Source organism: Fopius arisanus, unplaced genomic scaffold, assembly GCF_000806365.1.
Source record: "Fopius arisanus strain USDA-PBARC FA_bdor unplaced genomic scaffold, ASM80636v1 scaffold00051, whole genome shotgun sequence".
Classification (NCBI taxonomy): domain Eukaryota; kingdom Metazoa; phylum Arthropoda; class Insecta; order Hymenoptera; family Braconidae; genus Fopius; species Fopius arisanus.
This window is the reverse complement of record NW_011887790.1, coordinates 623,689-647,696: the sequence shown is the minus strand read 5'-3', so window position 1 is coordinate 647,696 and position 24,008 is coordinate 623,689. Positions and strand designations below refer to the sequence as shown.

The 24,008-nt window shown below is 33.9% G+C and overlaps 2 protein-coding genes across 5 annotated transcripts in view; one reads left to right on the top strand and one right to left on the bottom strand.

Moving 5' to 3' along the window:
- LOC105267899 (Fanconi anemia group J protein homolog) overlaps window positions 1–24,008 on the bottom strand; it is a 72,890-nt gene that overhangs the window by 26,715 nt on the left and 22,167 nt on the right. The window lies entirely within an intron of this gene.
- Window positions 370–3,769, top strand: LOC105267898 (uncharacterized). The gene is made up of 6 exons (XM_011307049.1): window positions 370–472; window positions 757–1,009; window positions 1,628–2,521; window positions 2,616–2,890; window positions 3,150–3,318; window positions 3,407–3,769. Exons 2-6 carry the CDS (start codon window positions 757–759, stop codon window positions 3,646–3,648), a joined length of 1,833 nt encoding a protein of 610 aa, XP_011305351.1. The 5' UTR covers window positions 370–472; the 3' UTR covers window positions 3,649–3,769.

The window sequence follows — 24,008 nt, the reverse complement described above, 5'->3', positions numbered from 1 at the left end:
ATCAATTTCTATCGAATAATATTGCTTGATATCAATTGATTTTTTGTAAAAAACAAAATATTGATATTTATACTTTTGACGGTGAGCTTAGTTGCATACGCAATCTGCTGTAAAAAGCGTGTAATTTTTTCGAATTGTCATAATTTGTTTTTCAACTAGAATATATTGGTTAAAGTAGTCCATGATTATTAATCCGAATGATGATAAATGGGAAATAATTGGTAAAACTGAAAAAAGTTCGATGAATCGATTCATCCATTGATTTTCATAACTTCAAGATGGCCAACATTGACATGGCGTCATGGCACCCAACTGAGTTTCAGTGTTATGCCGGTTGTGATGCAACGTACTCTTCACCGGCATTCTGCATCTACAATTGCATGTTTCGTTACTTTTACTGCCTAAATGTTATTCGCGAGTGTAATAATTGATTAATTAATTACCCGGTTCGTTCATAACTTCACCAAAAAAGGTTCGTTGTCATGTGAATCATTTATATTGGTCTAATAGAAGGATTGTGATCTGCATAAAATTGTGAATCAGTGAACCACTGGAAGATTTACCTATCTCTCAAAAATATCAGAGAAGACCGTTTTTTGTAACCTTTAAATTTTCTCATTAGTAAACTATATTGAAAGTCATAGGGTCACAACGTTTGATAGACCAAAATTACGTATTGTATACCTAGGCCAACCTAACCTGCAATGTTTCTGTGTTCATTTACGCATAATAACATCTTATTTTGCATATTTATAGATGAGTGTTTCAATATCTCCAAAATACAAGTGTGTAATTTTTCCTCGAGACAAAGGATGTCTTAAAAGCATCGACGGTGTGCCATCCAAGTGGATTTTTTACGATCCTAGCATTGACAAGTTATTCTCATTTTACCCTGACATAGATATTAATGATCGTAAGAAATACGAAGAATTTCAACAAATGGTAAAAAATAATGAAGGTCCCAACAAATCTTGGCCTGTTCATGAGGTCGAAATCCGTGGAGTAGCAGGTAAATAAATTGTAAATTGTTTTTACACTCAAAAATTCAAAAAAAAGATGCATCTAATCCAATTTCAGCAATTAAAAATTTTCTATAACAATCACCGTCACCTTCCAGATGTTGGGTGATTTTTGACTTGACCTCTAATTTTATGGTTAAAAATTGAGTTTGAATTTTTCAAAAAATATGTCTTCTCTTCGACCGTAGAGAATAATATTGTTTAATTGTAAATAGATATGAACAGATATGGTCTTCATATATTAGCACACCACGAAAAGTAATTAAGGAAAACAAAATTTAATTTATACAAAATTAAATCTTCATTGATGCGATTTTTTATCGTGAAATATATACTAATGGTGTAGAATCATATTGACATTGTTCCTAAAAAAAACTGAGAGAACATTGGACTGATCGATTTCGTCTTAAAAAAATTATTTCCTAACAAATGAAAACCATTCTTGTCAATATCGATTTCGACATAGAAAATATGAAAAATATAATTTTCTATGATGGAAGGTAAAAATGATTGTTAAAACTTCAATCTTGATTCTCAGCTGTAAAACCAATTGTTAGCTCTAGAAAACGTTGTTCGCCAGAAATAATGGTGTTACTTGTCTTTATTAGATACTTATGATGAACTTGAGGAGAAGTTAAGGATCCTAGGCCAGAAAAGCTTTGCTTTCTCATCAGACACCGATGTTTTTCCCAAAGAGAGGGGACTTCTTGAAAGAGAAAAATATAAATGCCGAACAGTGAAAAATAATGCGGCGGAAATGTCCCAATTGTTTGAGGATGCACGACAGAGTCTCAAGAAGCAAAAAAGTTCATCAAGAGTCCAATGCAAGGATGCTGCTATACGTAAAACTCTATCAAAGCAGCAAAATAGCAACGATTTTATGCATAAATCTGATGCAGAAAAATCTGTTTCATCTGCTGATGGGAGCACAACGTTGTTTTCGGTCTCCCCAACAACACCTCAATTAAATAAAACGTCAAAACGTCGATCAACAATCTTAAATACTTCTTCAGAGACATCTCCCCAGCTTCCACAAAAAAAAAAAAAAAAAGGTGAGAATCTCGAACGTCATGAGTCTAAAAAATTAACAGCGATGCGTGAAGCCCCAAAGCATGTTGAAGTGAACGCAATCATTGTTCGATCGGAAATAAATCGAAAACATCAACCTGAGGATGCGATCGTCCTGGGACCTTCCAGAGATCGAAGAGATGGTGAACAATGGCTAACTACTCCACAGATGATTCACGAATCCTCAGAAGCTTTGAATACTTCAACTCAAGCTCTATCTATGAGCTCTTCAATTTCGCCCCACTTTTCACTTTTGACATCCCCAAAGCCGATAGGCAGTTCTAGTCCAAGATCGCCGCTGAAGGATGTCGGCAATAGAGTCACAATGCGAAAGTTTAAGAGTTCAGGCATCAATCTTACAAAGCCAAGACAATCACCAGCCTCGTTCTCCAGACCTATTAAAGATTTAGATGATGATGGATTGGAAGATGAAAGTACGTTTTATTCTTAGCATTTTTCGTCGCTTGATTGTTATTTTTATTTAACTTTACATTTTTATGTATTTCTACTCTGTTCTTTTTTATGTAGAAAAAGATTTGAAGGAAATCATGATCATGTGTTGCCGACAAGTGCGTATGAATGGACACAAAATAGATCGTCTGAAGGGTCAATTTGTAGAGATGAAAAATGAAATAACTCATCTAAGAAGTGCCCCCCATCCAAGCCAATTAATCGATGGATTTGGTACAGAATCAGAAGGAGATGAGGCCAGAGATGGATTCAAACTACCGTGTAAGACACTGGAAGAATTGAGAGCTTTTGACAAGCAATTGGAAGAGGATAAGTCTTACAGGAAAAAAATTGTGAGTTTTTTCATCAGCATGGCGATTTATCACACATCGCAAAAAAAAATCTTTGTTTGAGGGCTTAAAACATTTAAAATTAATGCTAGGCATAGAGTAAAGTAATGATTTTAAAATTTCAATTTTTGAATTCCGAACAAATTTCTATACAAATTTTCAAGATTCAATTCTACCCTGAAAATTGTCTATTTAATATTTCAAAAAATCTTTAGTTTGAGATTATCAAATCTGAAAAATGACGGACATCACATTTTTTCAGTGCATGAGGGTGCATAAGTACATCAATAAAGGGCTTTCACTCTCTCGAAATTTGGGCGTAGTCCTTCGCAAATTTCTCACACAACAAGTGGGAAATAAGATGACCCCTTTGAAGAAGGTGCAGGGTAAAGAGCTGTTCAAGAATCTGAAATTTTATGGTTGTCTTATTGGTAAGGGCACTTTTATTAAGATAAACATTTAATTATTTCGAGCACTTTCTCCGAAGAATGATCACTTCGAACATTATTTTTTCCTCAGCTGTTTTTGGTTTAAATTTTGGATCTAAAAAAGAACCTTTGGAACGTAAGACTTTCAATGCTGCATTAAGTGGGGCTTTGAACAATTCTGGAGACTGGGATGGTGGACGATCTCGTCGAGCTAAACGCACTAAGTTGAAGGAACCAATCAATCCAGAGTATGGCGACGCATTCATGGCAGAGATATTAGCAGAAAATGAGATTGTTACAAACAGTCGAAGAGACGAAAGAAATGAGGACTAGCTTTATGGAAAAAAAACAACTGAATTCGTCTAGGAAAGCCATTTTATTCATTAATGGTAGAAATTAATGTTATTGATGTTGATGTTAGAAAAAGTTTAAAAAAGATTACGTTTTTATTTTTCAAAGGAAGAATGTTCAAAAATATAGGTTCTAATCTGCAATAATGCTTTGCTAATACGTACATTTTCATCATATAGTTTGATTAAGAAAAATGCAAAAAATGGAATGGATGCATTTAATAATACAATTTCTTTCATATGATAGTGTTTCTTTTCAAACGTTCAAAATAAATATAAATAAATATAAATACATTGTAGTTTTCACTTTCCTTCGGCACCGACTCAGAGCCGAATCAGGGCCTCACCTGATTGCCGTATGCGGCACAAATACGGTTAAGATTGTCCGGCCCGGACATCAAAAACGCGTAACGCGCCTTATCCGGGCCGGATTCGGCTGACCGTACTAGCGCCGAACATAACGTTCGGCATGCCACATTCGGACCGGACGGTTTGCCGAGCGAAATTTCTAGTAGGGAGTTACCGAAATTACTCATATTAAGCCGCAAAAGTGGAATCAAAAAATAAAAAAAATATTCAATAACTTATAAAATGAAGAATGTTGGCATGAAATAATAATAGAATGGAAAAACGTTATATTTTTCCACGTCAATTAATAATTAAAGTTGATTATCAAATCATAATTAAATCCTGGTAATCTTGAGTTTAGTGGAAATATGGGTGATTAATAAAGTGAATTTTGGGGAAAGGGTGTGGAACACCCTTAAAAGGAAAAAGGAACTGAAACGCAAGTTGATGGGGTTGAACCTGAATCTGTTCATTTTTTAATGAATTATTCTAACAGAAAAATCAACACTTCTCATAATATCACATACACACTGGAGTAAACAGTTACTAAATGCCCACGGGGAATTGCCGATAAACAGTTGAAAAACCAGGAGGGGTTTTCGATTGGGGCATCGAGTTGAAGCGAATCCCCCTGATATATACGGCTGGTTGGATTGCACAATTCCCCATGCTTTTACCACCACTGCTTTCGTGGATTGAGATGATAATGATACTCAACCAGAAGCTGCGTATGCTGTCGCAAACCTCATCCCTTTCCCATCAATAATGGAGAATCATTCCTCATTTTTCATCATCTTTCATCATTCATCTTATTCAACGCTCTTTCTTCCATTTTTTTTATTTAAGTAAAGAAATCTTGTTTGAATCACCATGGCCTAGACTTTCGAGGAAAAAGTTTTCATTCAATTCACATTCATCGTATGATGAAAAATCTCTGGGTTCTTCTCTCATGGCGACGTTTTTCCGCATTTCATTTTCTATTCGCAAAAGCCATGATTAATAATTCCTTTGATGTAACGGTAAAAAGGGAGGGAAGGTTTAGAAAGGTAGTTTTGCCTCGATAGTACAGAAGTTTTTTGCATGGACTATCTGAGGTCGCAGGTTCAATGCGCAGGGTTCATTTGTGCAGGGTTCATATTTTTTTTATAACATTCTCTGTTATATCTGTTATATCTCTGTTATATTTTTTATAATATTCTACTGTTAATCAAAAAGTCTGTGTGATTTATGGAATATTTACGGTAAATTCTCATAATACTGGTAACGAGAATAATTGATCATTTATTGAATCCTCAAATTATTTTTATTTTCCTCGATGATTTCGGGTGGATTAAATAATGAACCGATCGAGTTCAGCTCACTAATTGCTTTTCCAGCAATCAAAAATAAATTTTAACAACCACGCAATGACGGAAAATTGATGCAGAATTTTTCAGGGATGAAATTTCATTTTTTTAGATATTCTAGTCATTCCCAATTTTCAGGTCCATATTAAAATGAAAACCCGTGGAAACCTGAAGAGTTCAAGCAATAATTTCCATGAATTTTTAATCGTTCGAACATTTCATCATATTTGATATTTCCTGTTCACGAAGAGCATGCAAATTTAAATGTTCTTTGAAAACTCGATTATTGTTAAACATGAAAACCCGAATTTCCTGGAATTTACGAGATAATGAAAATTTTAGTGACTGTTTATGATAAAAATAGAATTCAGAAGAATTCAAAAACACTTTAATTGAAAATACATTGACAATTTGGATTCCAAATTGTTTTTAAATTGAATTCATTCTCATATACTTAATAACTGAAGTCACCTGACTTTTCCTTTACATCGTATAAACGGCCATTAAGTCTCAATGAACACGTAAATTCCAGAAAATTGGGTGTGCCATGTTAAATAACAATCTTTTTTTTAATTTTCACAAATTCGCGCCTTTAATTGCAAAAACTTTTTAACAGTGTAGAAAGTTGAGTAGAAAGGGGACCAGGAATGATGTAGACATCACTTTCTCACGAATTTTTGTCGAATTTCAGGACATTGGAGAAAATTCAGGAAAATTCGAGTTTCATGGCGGGACGGATTTTCAGAATGGCTGTTGGCACATCGCCAAAAGGAAAGAAGAATCACGACTGTTACGAACCAAGGGAGATAAAGGTTAGTTAGAAGAATAGCTTTAAATTAGAGCTGGAGTTGTCTGGTTTTCCAGAGTCTAACAAGTTACTTCTGGAGAACCTCTTGGCGTTTTTTCTATCTCCATTTTTCTGCTTATTTTTATCTTGTTTTAAATAACGAGCAGGTGAATGGAGGAACTCGCAGAGAGAAAAGATTCAAGAGTTTGGATGGGCATTGCGATAATAGGAAGCTCTGTGTTGCGCACTCTAACGTGAGAGTGCAAACACGAAAAAGCCCTGTGCGTCTCAAATTCTACAGAAAATAAAAGCTTCAAGTTTACTTAGCCAAACTGTGTCATTTTTTTATTTAAACAAAAGAAAGGTCTCAAGTTTCTGGATATTTATTCTCGTTATGTTTTTTCGTCCGAATGAAAGCTTTGGCCGGTTCAAAGTTAGGTTTCTAATTTTTTGTGTCCAGCTAACTTTATACAGAGTCTAAAAATAAATAAAAATCCAACATATGCCCTCTTTACATAGGACTTCTCTGAATATATATGAATATAATTTTTCTATGATTCTATGAATATACACTCCGAGAAGTTTTAATTCGAATTTACAACGGATTCTGAAAGATAAGAATATAATTTTGAAACTTAATTTTTCATCGACGCCTCAAAAAAATTGGTATTGTAAATTTATTTATATATTAAATGATTAAAAATATAGTGCAATCTCTCGATCTCTATTCAACTATTTTCTTATTGGCTGATTAGTCTGATATATTTATTAATGGTCTCTATTCATTCTGAAAATAATTCTTTAACTTTATCTTCAATTTAGATTACGTCTCCACTTGATCTAGATTCTAGATTACATATCCCAAATAAAGGTAAAATGAAATTGAATTTAAATATGGAAAAATAAGGAAAAGTGCAAATCAATAAAATAATAAGAATAATTATAACAATGAGTAATTCGGAAGGTAATTACTGATTTATGAGGAGTAATAGGAGCGATATCAATGAGAAAATATATGGAATTATCATTTTTTTTTTTTGAAGATAAGAATACTTTTGGGGGGGATTGTACGTCACTCATGGTGGACTCTCGACAAGTCCAAACATAGTGAGGGATCACACTGGGTGCTGACTCTTGTGGGGTGGTAAACATGGCGACTATAATGGCGTCCTAACCCTCGAGAGAACACACCACGGATCATGGCAGCGATAACGAGGGTTTTTGTCACAATATTTCAAAAGTTTAGTAATTTATTTTCTTAATAACGAATACTCCTCAAAGAACTCAATTAATGTCTTTTTATTCTCGGATTGAACTTTAATGAGAATTATCTCGCACGAAAAACGATATATATATGCGAAATATATACAATTATACGCGCATATATTTCGAAAAAAATGCAACATATTATATATGTGGTAGAATATTAATTTGTTAATATAAATTACCTTACTGAAAAGTAAATTAAGGTATTGTAATTCACTGTTTTCTGTGTTCCATTAATTATCGCGATAGACTTTTTCACCTCTTCTAATTGAGGTAGTAATTACGAATTTAATGATGTGTTCAATCGTTTTGTTTCAGAAAAAATGGTTTTTGTTATACTGGCGCAACGATGAGCACTTCATAAAAAAAGCTGATTATTAAATACATTCTGAAAACAAATTTATGATGTTTCCAATCATGTAAATAACGACTTGGAAAGCATTAAATACGAGCTTAAAATTAAAATTAAAATTTATGATTTCATCATAATTTACGTTTGGACAACATATGGTAGATAATAGTACCTACTATACAAAAATTACGAGTAATATGCTTAATGAACTGTATTATTTAATAATATATTATTTAATAATATGAACTGAATGCACTGATTTCTACGTGACATGCTAATTATCGTTCTATCAATAAGGCATTATTACTATTGACTATTGAGAAGTTCACCATGCCTCATAGTAACTATTGAAATCATTGGAATGATTCATGACATCCATTTTCATGTTCATAATGACATTCACTTAGCTGATAACGTTTATTTATTCATTTAACTTGCATCATGTACATAAACTGAGTCTAAAACATGAACATATGAATGCACCTGAACTTCACTTTACTATCGACCTTGAACTTGACATGCTCAGCAGACAAAACCAGCGCAAAGTCATTGCAAAGATAGTATATATATATTACAGGTACATAATAAAAAGCGTTACTTCAGGCATCATTAATATGCCACACACGGGGTAGATTAAATAAACGTCACGAAATTTTGGTAACTATTACTATGAGACAGATACCATGGGATATAGTAATGGTTACTATGAGTCGCAGTAAATTTTTTAATGATAAGATTATGCCATATCGACGTGGTAGTAATCCTCATCGTTATTGATAAGTGGATTTGGTAAATATCTCGATAAAGCATTTTTTTTTCTCAGTGCAGTTACTAAAAATAATTGAGAACACCACTCGATTTACAGATTCACGATCAACTTCTAAAATGTCTGAATTTTTCAAATCTCATTCTACAGTAAATCCCTATTTTATGATGATTAAACGTTCATGATTACGTTGTTGTTACGTTGTCGCATAGTTAATGTCGCGTTGCACAGCAATAATTGACATAATGATGAATTAGATATGAAATTTGAAATTTGGAAAATTTAATGCCGGGGGCTAGACGGAATAGGTTATTTCGTTGCCTCATAAACATCGCCCTTTTCAAGTATTATATTAATATATTCATTAATGAAGTGTTTAATATAATCTTTTGTCTAATATTTTTTCCGTGTTCAATAATTGATTTAAATTCATTGTTTTCATTGGAGATTACTGCTGTCGAGAATAAACAATTTAGAGCGTTAACTTAAAAATTTCCAAATTCATGATTTTTTGTACTAAAATTTTCCTTGATACATTTGTTAATACAAATGACGCGAGTTTACTGTTTTTAACATTTTAATGCACATCTACGAAACAATTAAGACGTTTGGAAAGATGAGTTAAAAGGATTGAAATCGTTCTCTTCTTCGATTTTTAAATATTGATTGAAGTAAATCAAATGAATTAGAACATAAACATAAAAGTTTGATAATCATTTATTTAATAGTGAGTATCTGAATTGTGGTTAACTTTGAGGAAAATAAGCAATGGAATAACTAAATTAATACCGAAGGATGGGAATGTTGGTGAGATTAGATCCATATAGAAATTGTTTCGCTTAATCTCTACTTACTATAGCGTAAGCAGAGCTGCGGCTGAATCTCCGCTTAAATATCTGCACCGGAAGGTATTAATGAGGACTAACTCTGTGCTGGATTTTAGCTTAATCCATTTTTCAAAATTATGTCGTTTTATCCCCAAAAAACTCAGATCGTTTAAATATTTTTATTATTTTAATTTTAGGAGAATTAATTAAAATAGACACACACGGGGAAAAAATACTTGAATCAAGTATATATTTCATACATGACTTGAGTTGTCTTTTAACCCATTGAAAATTAACCGAGCTTTTTTTTTCTATTTAAACTTGTAAGATTGAATCTCTTCTTTTAAACAGGAATATGGCACAAGTGGGGACTCACATTAAATACAATGCAGTCTCTTTCGAATAAATTAGTACTGCCCTCACGAATGGTCATTTGAAAAATTCTATTACTCTATATAATTATCTTAATTATCCCCTGATTTCAACAATATAACATGAAAAATATTATTGCAATCTCCAATGGAAGCTAATTGAGGTTGAGTCCCTCGCGATAGGCCCAAAATTCACACACACACACCCACCCACTTGCGAATACATGCGGACACGATTTGGAAATCGCATTCTTCGATTTCTCAAATTATATTGGTTTGGTATAAGATAAAAAAATGAGAAATTTCAGTTTGATCGATTGCAACGCGTTCACTCGAAAGCAAAAAAATCGGCTAAGATAGTCCCAACATACGGGATTGATTTTCAGAAAGTAGACGAAAAATCTAGTACCCTATTCGCCCTATGGAAACGAAAGTCAGAGTTCCCACTCGAAACATCACTTTTTATAAAAAAGTTTGATTGGATGAAAGAATGCGGAAATTGACGAAGGAAAGCCATCATGTATAAAAAGTATTGAAAATCATAAACCCATGAAAAATCTTGGGAGTTTTTTCGAAGCTGTTATGGTGGTCTGAGGGCATAGAATCATCACGTAGAATTGTGTGGCTCAGGTACGATGCACGTTATAGAGAGATATAAAGAACAAAAGAAATGCATGAAAGTTGGCGGGTAGAGCATCTCTCCTCTCTCATGAAGGTACAAATGTACATCTCTCCAGTGTTGAGAGATATCCCACGATCTATTCGACAAACAGACAGACGTATAGGCTCGCAGAAAACTGGTGGAGAGAGATGAAAATAATAAGAAAAAACAGCGTATACCCTCGAGCAGACAGACAATACGACTCATCGTTCGATGGACAAAGCATCTATTGCGTAAACACTCGAGGTATATACCCATGTGGGGTGAAAACCTCAGGGGCCAAGAGGAGTAAGAGTGAATGAGATGAGAAAAAAGAAGGAGTGGCACGACAATGCATCCAGGGTAAAAAAAAAAAGATATAATACATGCTGGCTCTGGCCAATTGTAGATCACTCGGATAACCCATGACGACCGCTTCTATTTCCGATTCAAGCGAGGTACTATTGTTACGACAGTGGTACGACAGTGGTACGTAGGATTGAATTTCCACCGATTCCCCATCTTGATCATCAGGCCAGTATGCTTAATAGCTTTCCTAACATTTTTACCAAACTCAAATCTCTGCCCCAGGGAATTCCATTTCGAATGTCATCCTGCTGCATTCAACCATGTGCAGCTCAATAGTTGCTCTTGTTTCGAAATATTCAGGGTAATAACACACACGGAGAGAAATACTCCATACTGGAATTTAAGAAATTTTTTTTAATGCTGCGATAGCTTCATTAACATTTCTCTAATTGATTTCGTAATTCGCGAATTTGATTCTGCAGTTTTCAGTGAATATTTCACAGCGTGCACTGAGATGAAAATATTATTTTTGATAGAGTTCTGTAGAGTTGATAGAAGCGGACGTTTTTTTTGAATCACGATTAAAAAATATGAAATAAACAATAATAATGTTTGAATCAAGTGTAAAATATACTTGATTCAAATATCAATTTTTTTTCGTTTATGTTTATGGAAAATATTTTTTATACCAGTCGAGCCTAATCCAAATTGTCTTAATGATTCAACTGAAGAAATAGAATTTATAAAAATCTTCCCTTTTCTCAACTAAATTGATTCCTGGTATGAAATATTTTCTTCCAGTGTATAATGTTGCAGGTAAAGTCCGCTGGGAGTAAGAAAATTTTAAGAGATGAGTGGTAGTAGTAGTAACTGCCCGAGTAAGCCTATTTTGAAATGTGAGAGCGGTATAATACAATTGGTGGTATAATACTATCTCTCGGAAAGTATACGACCCGTACTGATTGGATTTTATGGATGATTTGTATTTTCTTTCCGCATTGGACTCCACAAATCCGAAATATCTAATTTTTTTTGTGTCAGGATGACTACTTCTCGCCCCAGGAGTTCCAATATTGTCATTTTGAGGCCATTTTTTCCGTATCTATACGAAAAAGAAAATATATTTGATTCTCGCCTAAAAATGAATGTATTAATATTAATAAAAATTAATATATCAATATATTCATTTCCAACTTTTAATTTAAAAACGACCGCATGTCTCTAGATTAACTTTCCACTGAATTCCAACCCCTCATATTATTTTTAATGTCTTCAGAATTTCTGTTTAAAACAAATACCAAAAACTGAGTGAAGTGCATAAAGACGAATAGACGAATTAGAATATTATTTTTTTTTTGAGGAAAAAATCAAAGACGGTACATGAAATCGAATAAAAAAGTGTGAACTATGATCTATGTACTTGAATGAAGTGTTTATAGTCAGACCAAATATAAAATATAATTGGATCAAGAAGATTTATTTTCCATGTTTATGGAAAATAAATATTTGTTTATAGAAAATCCTACTGTTGTCTCTATTTCAGTTATTATTTAGCCCTTCAGGCCTAATCCACTCGACGTCAAAGCCTCAATGGTTGGAATGATAAAACTAAAGGATTGGATGCGTCCCCCGCTGTGAAAGACAGGGACTCAAAACGAGGGACCCTGGTTCAATTTGATGAATGTCCCGTCTAATCTGCTTCGTTACATGATATACGAGTTGTCAAAAAGCACTGAGAAAAACCTCCAGACTTCAAAACATTTTAATAATATCAGAATCCATTCAATCACAGACTTATTGAATTTCCTAGGAAGCCTTCTCAATATTCTAGAGCGCCTGTACTAACATCACAACAATTGAATATTATTTTCAAATGGTTTTCCAATTGTTATGGAAAATTCGCAATAGAAATTATATTATTTTTTTTTTAAACGGCATAACTGCGACGTTTTTCCCGCGAATTTTACTGTTACTTGCGGCCTGTCCAGCCTTGAGGTAATTTTTATTGCATTTTTTTATAAGTATTACGTTTCAGTTCATTCGGAGAATCATTAATTGTCGAACAATGTCATAAAGAAAAATTCTGTGGTTCTACTCAGATATCGATTATTAATTAACAATTATAGCATTGATTTTGTATTTTGCGTATTTCTGTAATGACATTGTCGTCGAATTCCCGATGTTGTAGAGTTGAATGTACTTTAGGATTACATAATTCGTAGAAGTTCTCACTGATCTTTAAAACTCAATAAATTTAAGGATCAAGGTCGACCGGATTTAAAAGCTCATTATGAAAATGACACATTAAGTTTCATTTAAATTTCAGCAACTACAGAATTGATGGAAATAATTGTCTGAATTGCAATCCTGATTTAATCCTTTCAACCCTGCAGATTAATTTCCTGTCAATTTAGAGGTGTCAACAAATTCTAATTTTTATCCTCAATTTTATAACAGTGTCCTACAGTCTTCAACAAATGACAACAAATATGAAAAATAAAAAATATCATAAATAACAAAATCAGTAGTTAAAATGATGAGAAGAGGATTAACTGAAAAAAATGGAAATTCACATCGAAAAAATGATTGCTACTCGACTTTTGGAAATTTGCTCAAAGTTAGTCATGGATTTTATTTACCGGAGAGAGTTTTCGACGCTCGAAGCTTTATCCTCTGCATATCATTTTTACCACTAAGAGAGCTAGAAGTGGACTTAACTCTCTTCATCTTAGAATAAAATTGATGTTTTTCTTTTTCTCCCAATTTCCCGCGAGTTATAAAGGACCCCTTTGAAGTGAACATAAACAAAACAGTGCAACTTAAATCCTTTTTCATTCACAGGAAAAACCTATTACATAAATGATTGATTCGTCTCAACCCGTCTGAACCTTCCCATCCCACGACCGAAAATGCAAAACACGTAAATTTTTCCTGCTAATTAACGAAAGAAAGTGAAAAAAAAAGGAATAACTAGCGCTGAACTTCCTGAGCACTTGTAAAAAGTAAATATAAATGATTTCACCCCGATGGCGAGTGAAAGGCTTAATCTGTGAAATCCCTTCATCTTTAGAAAAAGCATTAGTGCCACCTATATCTGGATAGATAGAGTACAAAGATATATGTAACACATTGGTATAGGAAAATGGTGAGAAAGGGTGAAGGGAGTGAAAACATGGGGAAAGGGCGGGCGAGAACGACAGAAGAAAAGAGAAACGCGCATAGGTGCGATTCTATAGAAGTCCCAGTGGGCGTGGCGTTTGTGACGCTTTCGTCCAATGGTAATCCAGGGAATATCTCTCTGTCGAAGGACAATGTACACGTTAGGTATAACGTGTTTTCCCCTAGCCTTCCAACCAACTCCCTCTCCGTTGGTTTTCTAACCGAATAACTTGAACACACTGTGTTGCCGGGAGGTTTCATGCTGGGAGGCAGTAGAGACCCTTGTCCAATGCATCCACATTCAACGTTAGAGACGACTGACGAGAAGAGGCTGGTGTAATCCAACCCCTCTTTTGGTCAACGTGTGTACAATCCGATGACAAAGACTCCAAGTCCAATGTCCAGACGGCAACGAGATGACCAGTCGACCCGTGAAAGAGTTTCCTCCACTCGAAATTGCTCCACAGATCGACTATATTTATTTTATATTCCCTTTTCCCCTTTTTCCCTTTTTTCCCTTTTCCCTTTTTCCCCTTTCCCCTTTTCCTCTTTTCCTCTTTACCTCTTGCCCCTCATCCACCTCTTCCCTTTTCATTATTCCCTTTCTCCTCTCACTTTTTATCCTTTTTTTCTATTTATATGGAATTGAACGAGTTGCCCAGTATTTCTGATGGCACCCTGTGTTATATATACGAATAAAAAATACCCTATTGGCATTGCTCTGTTGCTCAACGATAGAAAGCCTCTTTGTCCACGGATTTATGTATTATTCCCTTTTTCATGTACCCCCAATGTATTATTCAATATTTAACGGGCAAATTTATGGATGTGTGTATGAATTTTCCAAACTTCATTGTTCAATGGTGAGTGGAGATTAACAATGAGTAATTAGGGGGTTTATGGGAGGATTCGCGGGGAAATGGAAAATTACTATCGGAGGATTGGGAAGTGGAAATATTTCAAGCTGTTGGGAAACTTTTCAAGTTTTCAGGAGCACTGAATAAAGACCGTTTCCGAGGAAAAGTTGAGTGGAATATTTTTCAAGGTGAATAACATTTGGGATAAACTTCTATTTTCGGTGATAAATTTTCAGGTTGATGAGAATAATCTTATGGTTAAGGTCTAGTTACCGTTGATTTGGGCGGGAATTTGGTGGGGAATTTTTGCATTTATTCAGTGCATTCATTCAACTTTGAATGTAAAAAAAAAATATTTACGCTCAAAATAAAAACGATCTGCCGATAAAATATAAATGCGCGATAAGAGAGACTCTTAATCTCGCGAGGAAGTTCAACCTGAAATACATGGTTTGGTTAAATATAAAACTGATTCGAGAATAATATCTCGCGATTCTTGAATAATTACAATATGCTATTCTTGCCAGATAATTCCACTGCAAGATCCAGTGCCAAATGATGATACGGTATTCCTCTCGTTGCGCGGCTCATTAAAATGGAATTAATTAATATCGATTACATGAGCATGGCATCCCTGTACAGAAATAATTTCACATGAGGCTCACGGATTCTGGCATAAAATCATGCCATTAAAGTAGATGATCTGCACGATTTGAGTTTTTCAAATAGCGATATTTGTCGATATAATAAACTTAAAAATTATTGCCTTTGCCGATAATTGTCGATTGCAATTAAAATCCCCCCTCCTGCACTTAGCATCCCACGCCTGAAGAATAAAATACAATAATCGCTCGATCAATCTTTGAATTGAGCATAAAAATTGGCTCAACAATGAATAAACTTGACTATGTATGTATATTAATGCAGATGAGAGTGGGTGTTGATGGGATATCGATGTAGGGTACAGCATGTAGGAACAGTAATTGAGTACAGATGGAAGAACAGGTATATCTATATACAATGCGAAGGATAGTTACCGTGGTGGTCTCATTAAACGCAAAACTCAGCCACTGTGCGACTACGTAATGAGAATCGGTTAATTAGAATGGTTCGCACACGTGGACTCTGGGGTTGGGGTTTCTCGTTTCACGTCCAGCGTAAACCAGGGAGGGAGAAACAACTGGAAAACCCATACAAGATGTACGTGAATGGATATATACGTGAACATCGTGTTCGGCACAGTGACATGTATTGTGGTCACATGTATAATTTACCGGGGGGAAAATGGAGAGAAATTTATCAACTGTAGCAATGTGAGTCTGTCCGCACTACAACTGATCGAGCCGCTAATCATCTGGGTCCACTCTCGTCCCATAAATATTGAACTTCACTAATACCTAGCTGAAGTTAACTGCAATGAATATGTACGAATTAACAAATGTTTCGCCCATTTAACGGGTTCCACTGCAAACCCGTGATTTCTATTTTTTTTTTTATTTCGCGATTTTATTGGCGTGTCAGACTTTAAGGAAATCAGTTCGATCATCAATTGAAATCGATTTTAAATCAAATGAAATTGAAAAATAAATTGGAAAATACTGGTCGCAATGGATTTGGTCTTCTTGCGAAAAGAATTGTTTATCATTATCTATTTAGTATTGTTTATCACTATTTATCACTATATCATTCCGTTTTGTGAGAACTTTGATCACTTTCTGCAAATATCTTGGTTTTTTCTTTCGTTTCTTTCTGTTTGGTATTCTAGTCCTATAATGGGCGCAAGTATTTTTTGTACTTTTTATAAAACCAAATCGGTACTTTCAGAAAGTACCAGTACTGGGTGCTGGTATTTTCGATACTTCTCGATATTAAAATCATTGCAGGGATCAAATTATCAACAACTTGGAGCCGAAGACTTGCGTCTAGTGCATATAGAATTTGTAACATTTTCTTTCTTCTCGAAGTCTTTTTGATTTCAGTGCAGGTACCAGATATTACCTCAATTGAATCAAATTAAATTTCAGAGAAGGATATTACGAATTTTTGATAATAATGCGCAATTAATTTTACTATATGTATCAAGAACACTCCAATAATTATTGAAATGATAATTTGTCTCGTGAGTTGTTATTGTTTTTATAATTCCTGTATGAATGGAATTCTGTTCAATTAAAGAATAATTCAGATCATTAATTTGCGACAGCATGAGAATTGCGTCCATTAAATTAAATACTAATGAAATTATCATCCTTAGGATCGCTTAGGATAAAATTTCCGTCTTTCTAACAGAACCACCAGCATAACACACAATTCCATTCCGCTCTCCAACAAAATTACTCCATTAAAAAAAAAAGAAGTAATATCTTGCATACCGCGAAACAAAAACCCCCGTAAAGCCGACTCGGAAAAATCAACGCCTTTCTCCCGCATTTTAATGTTTGCGATAATATATCATAGCGTCCAGAGACTGTAAATGGTGGCGCTGAATGGTTGAATGGTGAGGAGAAAAAAGTAATCAAGGGTATAGTGGTGGATTAAAAAATGGAGGGCATTACAAAGAGCATCCTCTGCGCAAGTGAAGAAAAAAAATCAAACTGAAGAAGAAACGAGGAAACGAGTGAGGAAAGATAGAAGAAGGAACGTGAAAAAAGAAGAATAGCTTCAGGAAAAAGAAAGAAAAATGGAGGGGGAGGGGGGGGGGGGATAAAAAATGAAGAGAGATGAAAATAGGAGGAAAAAATTGAGATAAAGAATGAAGACTTTACTCGCGCGTCCTCTTGCCGAAATAAGGAGTTTCCAGGGAACGTCGACGTAGTTGGGGGCAATAATGGAAAGAGGAAAACGGGAATGTTCCTTCCGTCGTTTCCTCCTCCCTTATTCTCCTACCATTGAGAAACCCATCCCCATCCCCTCATGCTTTTTTTTTTTGTTTTTCTCGTACTATTTTCTTTGCCTCACTACTTGTCGTTTTTCACCGTTCCCATTCCGGTGGACTCTCGAGACTGTTGACTAGGAAAAAAATGTTGTCAGTCACATAATTCTAGTCGCACGAAGTTACAAAGAAAACTGAAACATAGTATCCTTAGAAAAGAAAGAAGCACCTAATAAAACCAATCGAAATTGGCTTTCTTTGAATCCTCCATTTTCTTGTTTGTTTTTCTTTAACTTTATTCTTTGATTGTCTCTTTCATTTTTGTTATCACTGAGCAAGGGAAATCCTATGTATATTGAAAGAGAAAAGATCGATGTGAATTCTATGATGAAAAAGAGATTCGTACGTTCCAGGGAAAAAGTGACTTCTCGTTGTCAGAGGAATCTTTTATTGGAAAATAGTGGAATGATCAACGGCAGTATCCCTGTCACAACCCATCATTCTCAAAACATTGTTAGTTCGTTTGTGTACATCAATATTGAAGATACGCGCAATCCCACAAAAAATATTGACTTTGTCATCAAAAAACGCGATAGTCGATATTAAAAAGATAGTGAGGAAAAATGAATGTGATTTTAAAAATTTATTTAATATATTTGTTTAACGTATATTGACTATTTGGTTCGATTCTTGACTAGCTGAAACTGTCGGTAACGCGTTTCACCGAAAGAACGAGAGGTGGCATCACCAGTCCAGAACGTACCGAAGAATCATTAGCACTATTTATCTTGCATACTAGCAAGATAACAATAAATGTTCACTGAATGTAACTCTTGAGAAACATCAATATCAATTACTCATGAATAGAATAATATTGAATAGAGTAAAGTAAAAGGTCGAGCGATTGAGTGAAACAAAGAGTTAAATGTCTCATCAATTACGATCGTTAGTTTAATTAGAAGCACTTGAATTATTGTCATTGGAATAGTCAATGAAGTGCATCTTCGTGGGAGAGAATAATTGATTAATTCCGCTTATATCGTATCCAATCAATTCAGAATGGAATTAATATAATGAAACAATGAATAGTGAGTGAGCGAGCGTCAAGAGTTTGTAAAAATTGGTCGATTGATTGTAACAGATCTGCCCACATGTACTTTTAATAGGAAATAAGTGAACATTGTACAGAGGCATATGTAGAAGTATGGAGGCGTGCTTCCGAGGGGCAATCGGCGCGTTTACAGTGGCAATTAAGAAAATTAAGAGTCATTAATTAGCATTCACTTCCTCCAGTCGTATAGACGTTTACGAAGAGACGATTCAAACGTTAAAGGCATTCTTTCACCGGGCTGTGGGCACATTATCCGGCCTGGGAGTCTTCTTTCCTTCTTTTACTTATCTCATTCCTATTTTTTTATTTTTCTTTTTATTTTAAATGATCCCCCACTACTTGACCACTTTCTGCGTACCCGACTAACGAGACGAGATCACACCACATCGGGACTTCCGCCGGCATTCACCTTTTTTTTTTTTCATTTCGCTTTTTTTTTTTATTTTAACGTTTCTTTTCCCGTCGTCGCGGTTGTAAAACGATTTTCTCACCTGTTGGAAAATGAAAGACCATTTACCGTACATTGACACCAGTGTTGTTGTATAAAGGTGTTATCTGTATTCATGATCTACCCAACTAGTTCCCGGCTATATAAATTTTTCCATTGATTTTGATAAAATGGTAATTATTCGGAGAAAGGTCCACGAATCTCTAAATATTCTCATATATTTTTGGTATCGGTTTGTACTTTATTATTTTAATAGTTTCTTCTTGATTAATCCGTACGGAGAGAAGATATATCTTGGATAGGTGATATAAGTTTTGTTTATTGTATTTTTATATGTTTTTCATGAGGAAAATAGAGTTAAATAGGTAGTCGTGTGGCAATGATTAATTAACGACACGGGTGTCTCACGAACGAAGGTCAATCAAAGTTTTATGACACTAATAAAAAGTTTAAGAGGTAATTGATTCAAGGCGAAATCATTTGTTTAGGAAATAAATACTTTCGTATTGATAAGAATGAATTGAGTAATAATTCCGGGCATACCAATAAAAAACGAATTTTCAATAATTTTGAATTGTTCAAAATAGTGGCCAAAGGGAAAATATAACTTTAATTTCGTTATTCTTAATCCTCGACAGGAAAATTCATTAGTATATTTTGTTGCAAGTAATGAACAATGTCCTAATTACATAAAAACAGGCCCTGATTAAAACTCACGTTTTTCGTTAGTTCAGATAAAAATTATGGGGTAACAAAAATGAAAACTCAGGATGTAACACTTCACGCGAACTGTCGTGCCACCAAACTGTCCGTCGGTTTAACTGACGAATTTAACACTCCCTGGTGTACAAATGTTATCTGATTATGAATGAATGAAATAAAAAAAGCTTGAGGTTTCTGCCTCGTTAACCCGTTTTCTAAACGTAATAATGAATTTATAGTACATTATATTGCAGGTGAGTGGCCGATTATGACAAGTGCGAGATTCCACAAACACCGCTAGAATGATTCAGCTATTTTTAACAAACGTTGACTATTAAAAAATGCTAATCGTTAAAGAATTTAATTGACAGATTGGTAATAAAGGTAAATGCACCATTTGACGGTAGTTAACAAAACTAACAGCTTTTAAACTATTGGTTAGGAGTAAACAATAAACTTGGGAAGAAAAAATTTTTGCTCAGGCAATTTACTTTTGCCAAGTAAGTCTATATAAACATTTATATTCAACATGTGTGGAATTTGTTGTATTTATTACATTTACTTGGCAATAATCATTTTTTTCTTTGAGTTTTTTTTTTCTTTCAGTTTCATGGTTCACTCTTATTTCCAATATGTTTTTTATTAAAATACGAATTGATTATTGATAATCAGACATTTAGAATAATTTAGAATGTGTTAAAAATGGGGAATTTTCCTTGAGATAATAAAAACCACCAGTCTGACACAAGACCAGCGACAGAAGGCAAGCGACCAATTACACACGACCGTTACTCTATGCGTCTGTAAGTTTGTGTATTTTTTTCCATGAAACCATTGATATTAATCTTCCGAACGGATTTCAAGTGGATTTTCAATGAACTCAGGAGAATCACGTACACCGTGATTTTATGGAAAGAAATTAAAAAAAACACCTATTCCCAATGTGACCGGTAGCGAAATACTTGATGAAATATTGACCCAGCCAAAATTGTATTTAATTGATTTTTTAAAAAACATGGCTTTTCTATATTAAGATGGAATATTTTCTTCGAGTTCTTCCATTATTTTTCGTATGCAATTCTCAAAAATCAAGAAGTTTGTAAAGCCGAACCGTTTTTTCGCTGTCATTGAAGCATTGAAATTATAAATTGTTCATCTTCTCTAATTTTGATTGAAAATTATTTAGTGTATACATAAAACTGCAAAAATTCTAGTTCATAATCGACATTGATGAGATTAAAATCCGCGCAAAATCGCAGATCTGATTATTGCTTATACGGCTATTTTATTTTACTTTCCATCTTTATTCTTCTTCCAAAATGGTGAATTCTGTCATATCTATTTCATCACATTAAAATTCCCAATAAAAAACATGAATTTATTTTTTTTCCAATTTTTTATACAAGCCGCTCGTAACATCGGAAACTTAAAAAATGATGGAGATTAAAAATTTTATATTTGGTAAAATTTAAGCTTGCATGATAATCACGTTTCCTATTTTGGATGAAGAAAATAATAAAATATCAAATAATTTTTTTGAATATTCAAAAAATCGCTCAGATAAATTCAATTTTTTTTTTCCAAAATGCCCGACGTATCCGACGCATCTATACACAAAAGACTTTCGACTTCTCCAGGATTTTCTATTTCTTCTCTAAATTATTTATACGCCTAATGATTTAATATCTTTATATATATATACGTTGAGTAGGATATATATATAATTGAGATATATAGTTTGAATAAGAGGTTGATGGGAATTAGTGACATTTCTTAGCCCTAATAATATCAAAGGTATCTATTTTGTCAATATCTTGAATATATCCAAAATATATCTCGGATAACGTACGTTTAGTGGAACCGCCTGCGACATATATCCGGATATAATCGACATATATTACTGCGCATTTATGCATTCCACGTGCACCACCCGTTTATTCTCTTTTTAACATTTCGTATTAAACAAAATGATCAGCGGTCAAACGATCAATGGCAAAAAATGACGAAATTTTAAAAATTTGGTTTGCAATGGAACATTACCATTGTGTTCTGTGAATGTCTCGGTGGAAAATTTACTGCAGCGAATTCAGACCTCATAAGTTTCACTGTGTTGTTCCGCCGCGAAATGTAATTGTTCATGTCAAACCATACAATCGGAGTGAGGATTTTGAATTACATCATATTATCCAGATGAGTTGGAGTGATCACACAGAAAAGATAGTTATAGATTAATCGTCTAGAAATTTGCGGATGTTTGAAGCCCATTTAAATCGCTAGCATCCGCCAACTTGTAACTTTTTTTGTCGCCTATCGCAATACGATTCTGGTAACTAAAAGAATAAGTGCTCAGCATTATTGATGTCGAATATTATCTCATTACTTGAATCTCAATAAGTTTTCATTTATACACTGAATGGATTGAGAAAAAAATCGATAAACTATAATCCTGGTGAATATTCGGTTCGAATTACTATATTCACTTTGATCTTTGGTGATAATAATAATTTTTTTCTTCAATACATTTAATGCATTTAATTGCTTAAAATGATTGAGATAGAAATTAGAAAATTTTCATGTAAATTTATTTTGTTTAGTAACTTAGTACTTGTCCATTTTGAATCCTTCTTTTGAATACCCGTTTCAATGTCTTCTACACCGAATAAAAATATCCCACCTGTTCTTACAAAGTTCGTAAAAGGCTCCCGGTTTGTCAGTATTTATAATAGGACTTGCTTGTGTGTTCTGTAAACTTGGAGCTTCAAATAAGTCTGAAACTTTGGCTAATAGTAAGTGCTCGGAAATTACACAATTTTTTTCTTTTCTTAAAAATATAGACATTATTCCGAGTATTTTGTGCGAGAAAGAGTAATTGTTTCATTCCATAAATTTATGAAAGGATTGATAGTTTCAAGAGAATTGCAATCCAACGGAAAAAAATACTTGGATCAAGTTTTTGTATACTTGTCATAATGACTTAAATTACGGTTTAAGTCATTTAAATTTTCAATTATATAAGTTTGAATTAAATATAAATTAAAAGGACTCATTAGATTCCTCAATTATCGTGAAAATTCAATAAAATTGGATTTCTCATGTTAAATGATAATCGATTCTTCAATAAAAGCTTGGACTTTCATTCTGATCGTGAAAATTGAACATCAAAGACAATGGAGCTTTCAACAACTTCAAAATAAAAAAAAAATACAAATATATAAAAAAACATTCAAACAAATCAATAGGCTCGTCAATACGGAATTCTACAAGAATTCTACAAAAATGTCATGTCACTCTGTCCTTGTTAAAAACTTCAAATTTTTTGACTTGAGAGTCCAAGTGTATTTCTCCAGCTGTATACTACTTAGAATTTCTGAAAAATACTTTGTCATGGGTGGACACACCTAATATAATGAAATATATTCCGATGCAAATAAAAACACGTATTTGTTAATGAGTGTGAGAATAACAAACTGAGCCACAGATAACGGTTGTAATGACAATCATCATAAAGTACTTATTTTCATGTATCGTACAAAATTTAATGATACTAACGAGAAAAATGGAATTTTACACGTCAAGTATCCGAAAATTGCTCCTTTTCAGTTACACCATAAAAAATATAGTTTAAAATTTAATGACATCGTAATTGTTTCTCGAACGAGATTAGAGGATGGTGAAATAAATCGATTAAAAAGCTGGCATTGGGAAGCGAAAAAAAAAAACCGTTGCTTTCTTCCTGTGTGGTATGGTCATTACTTATCTCCCTAGGTAATTACTTATTGGCTCCAACGATAATAAACGTTCGATCCGTCAAGAGATTATGCTTTTGGCCCAACTGCCACCATAAATTAGCAATGAACCACGAGGCAATAGTTTGGAGCGAATGACATGCATGCATGCATGCAATTGTTGAATTGCCAAACTGAAAACAATGGGAGAGAGTTCGTGCACTTGATCAATTAGTCTGTGAATTCATTTTTCTAGTGAACTTCCTTTGTAAAATAGAAATCGATGTATTGCGTTATTCTCTCGATAGAAATTAGCACGCAAAATCTTTCATCAGAACCGAGAGGGCTCCTCAAAAAACATTTGAAAGAAAAAGAGAATGATAGAAGTGGTGAGGGAAGGGGTGAAAGAAGTCGGCACTCTTTGATCTCAAATACACACATACGTATACGCGTTTTC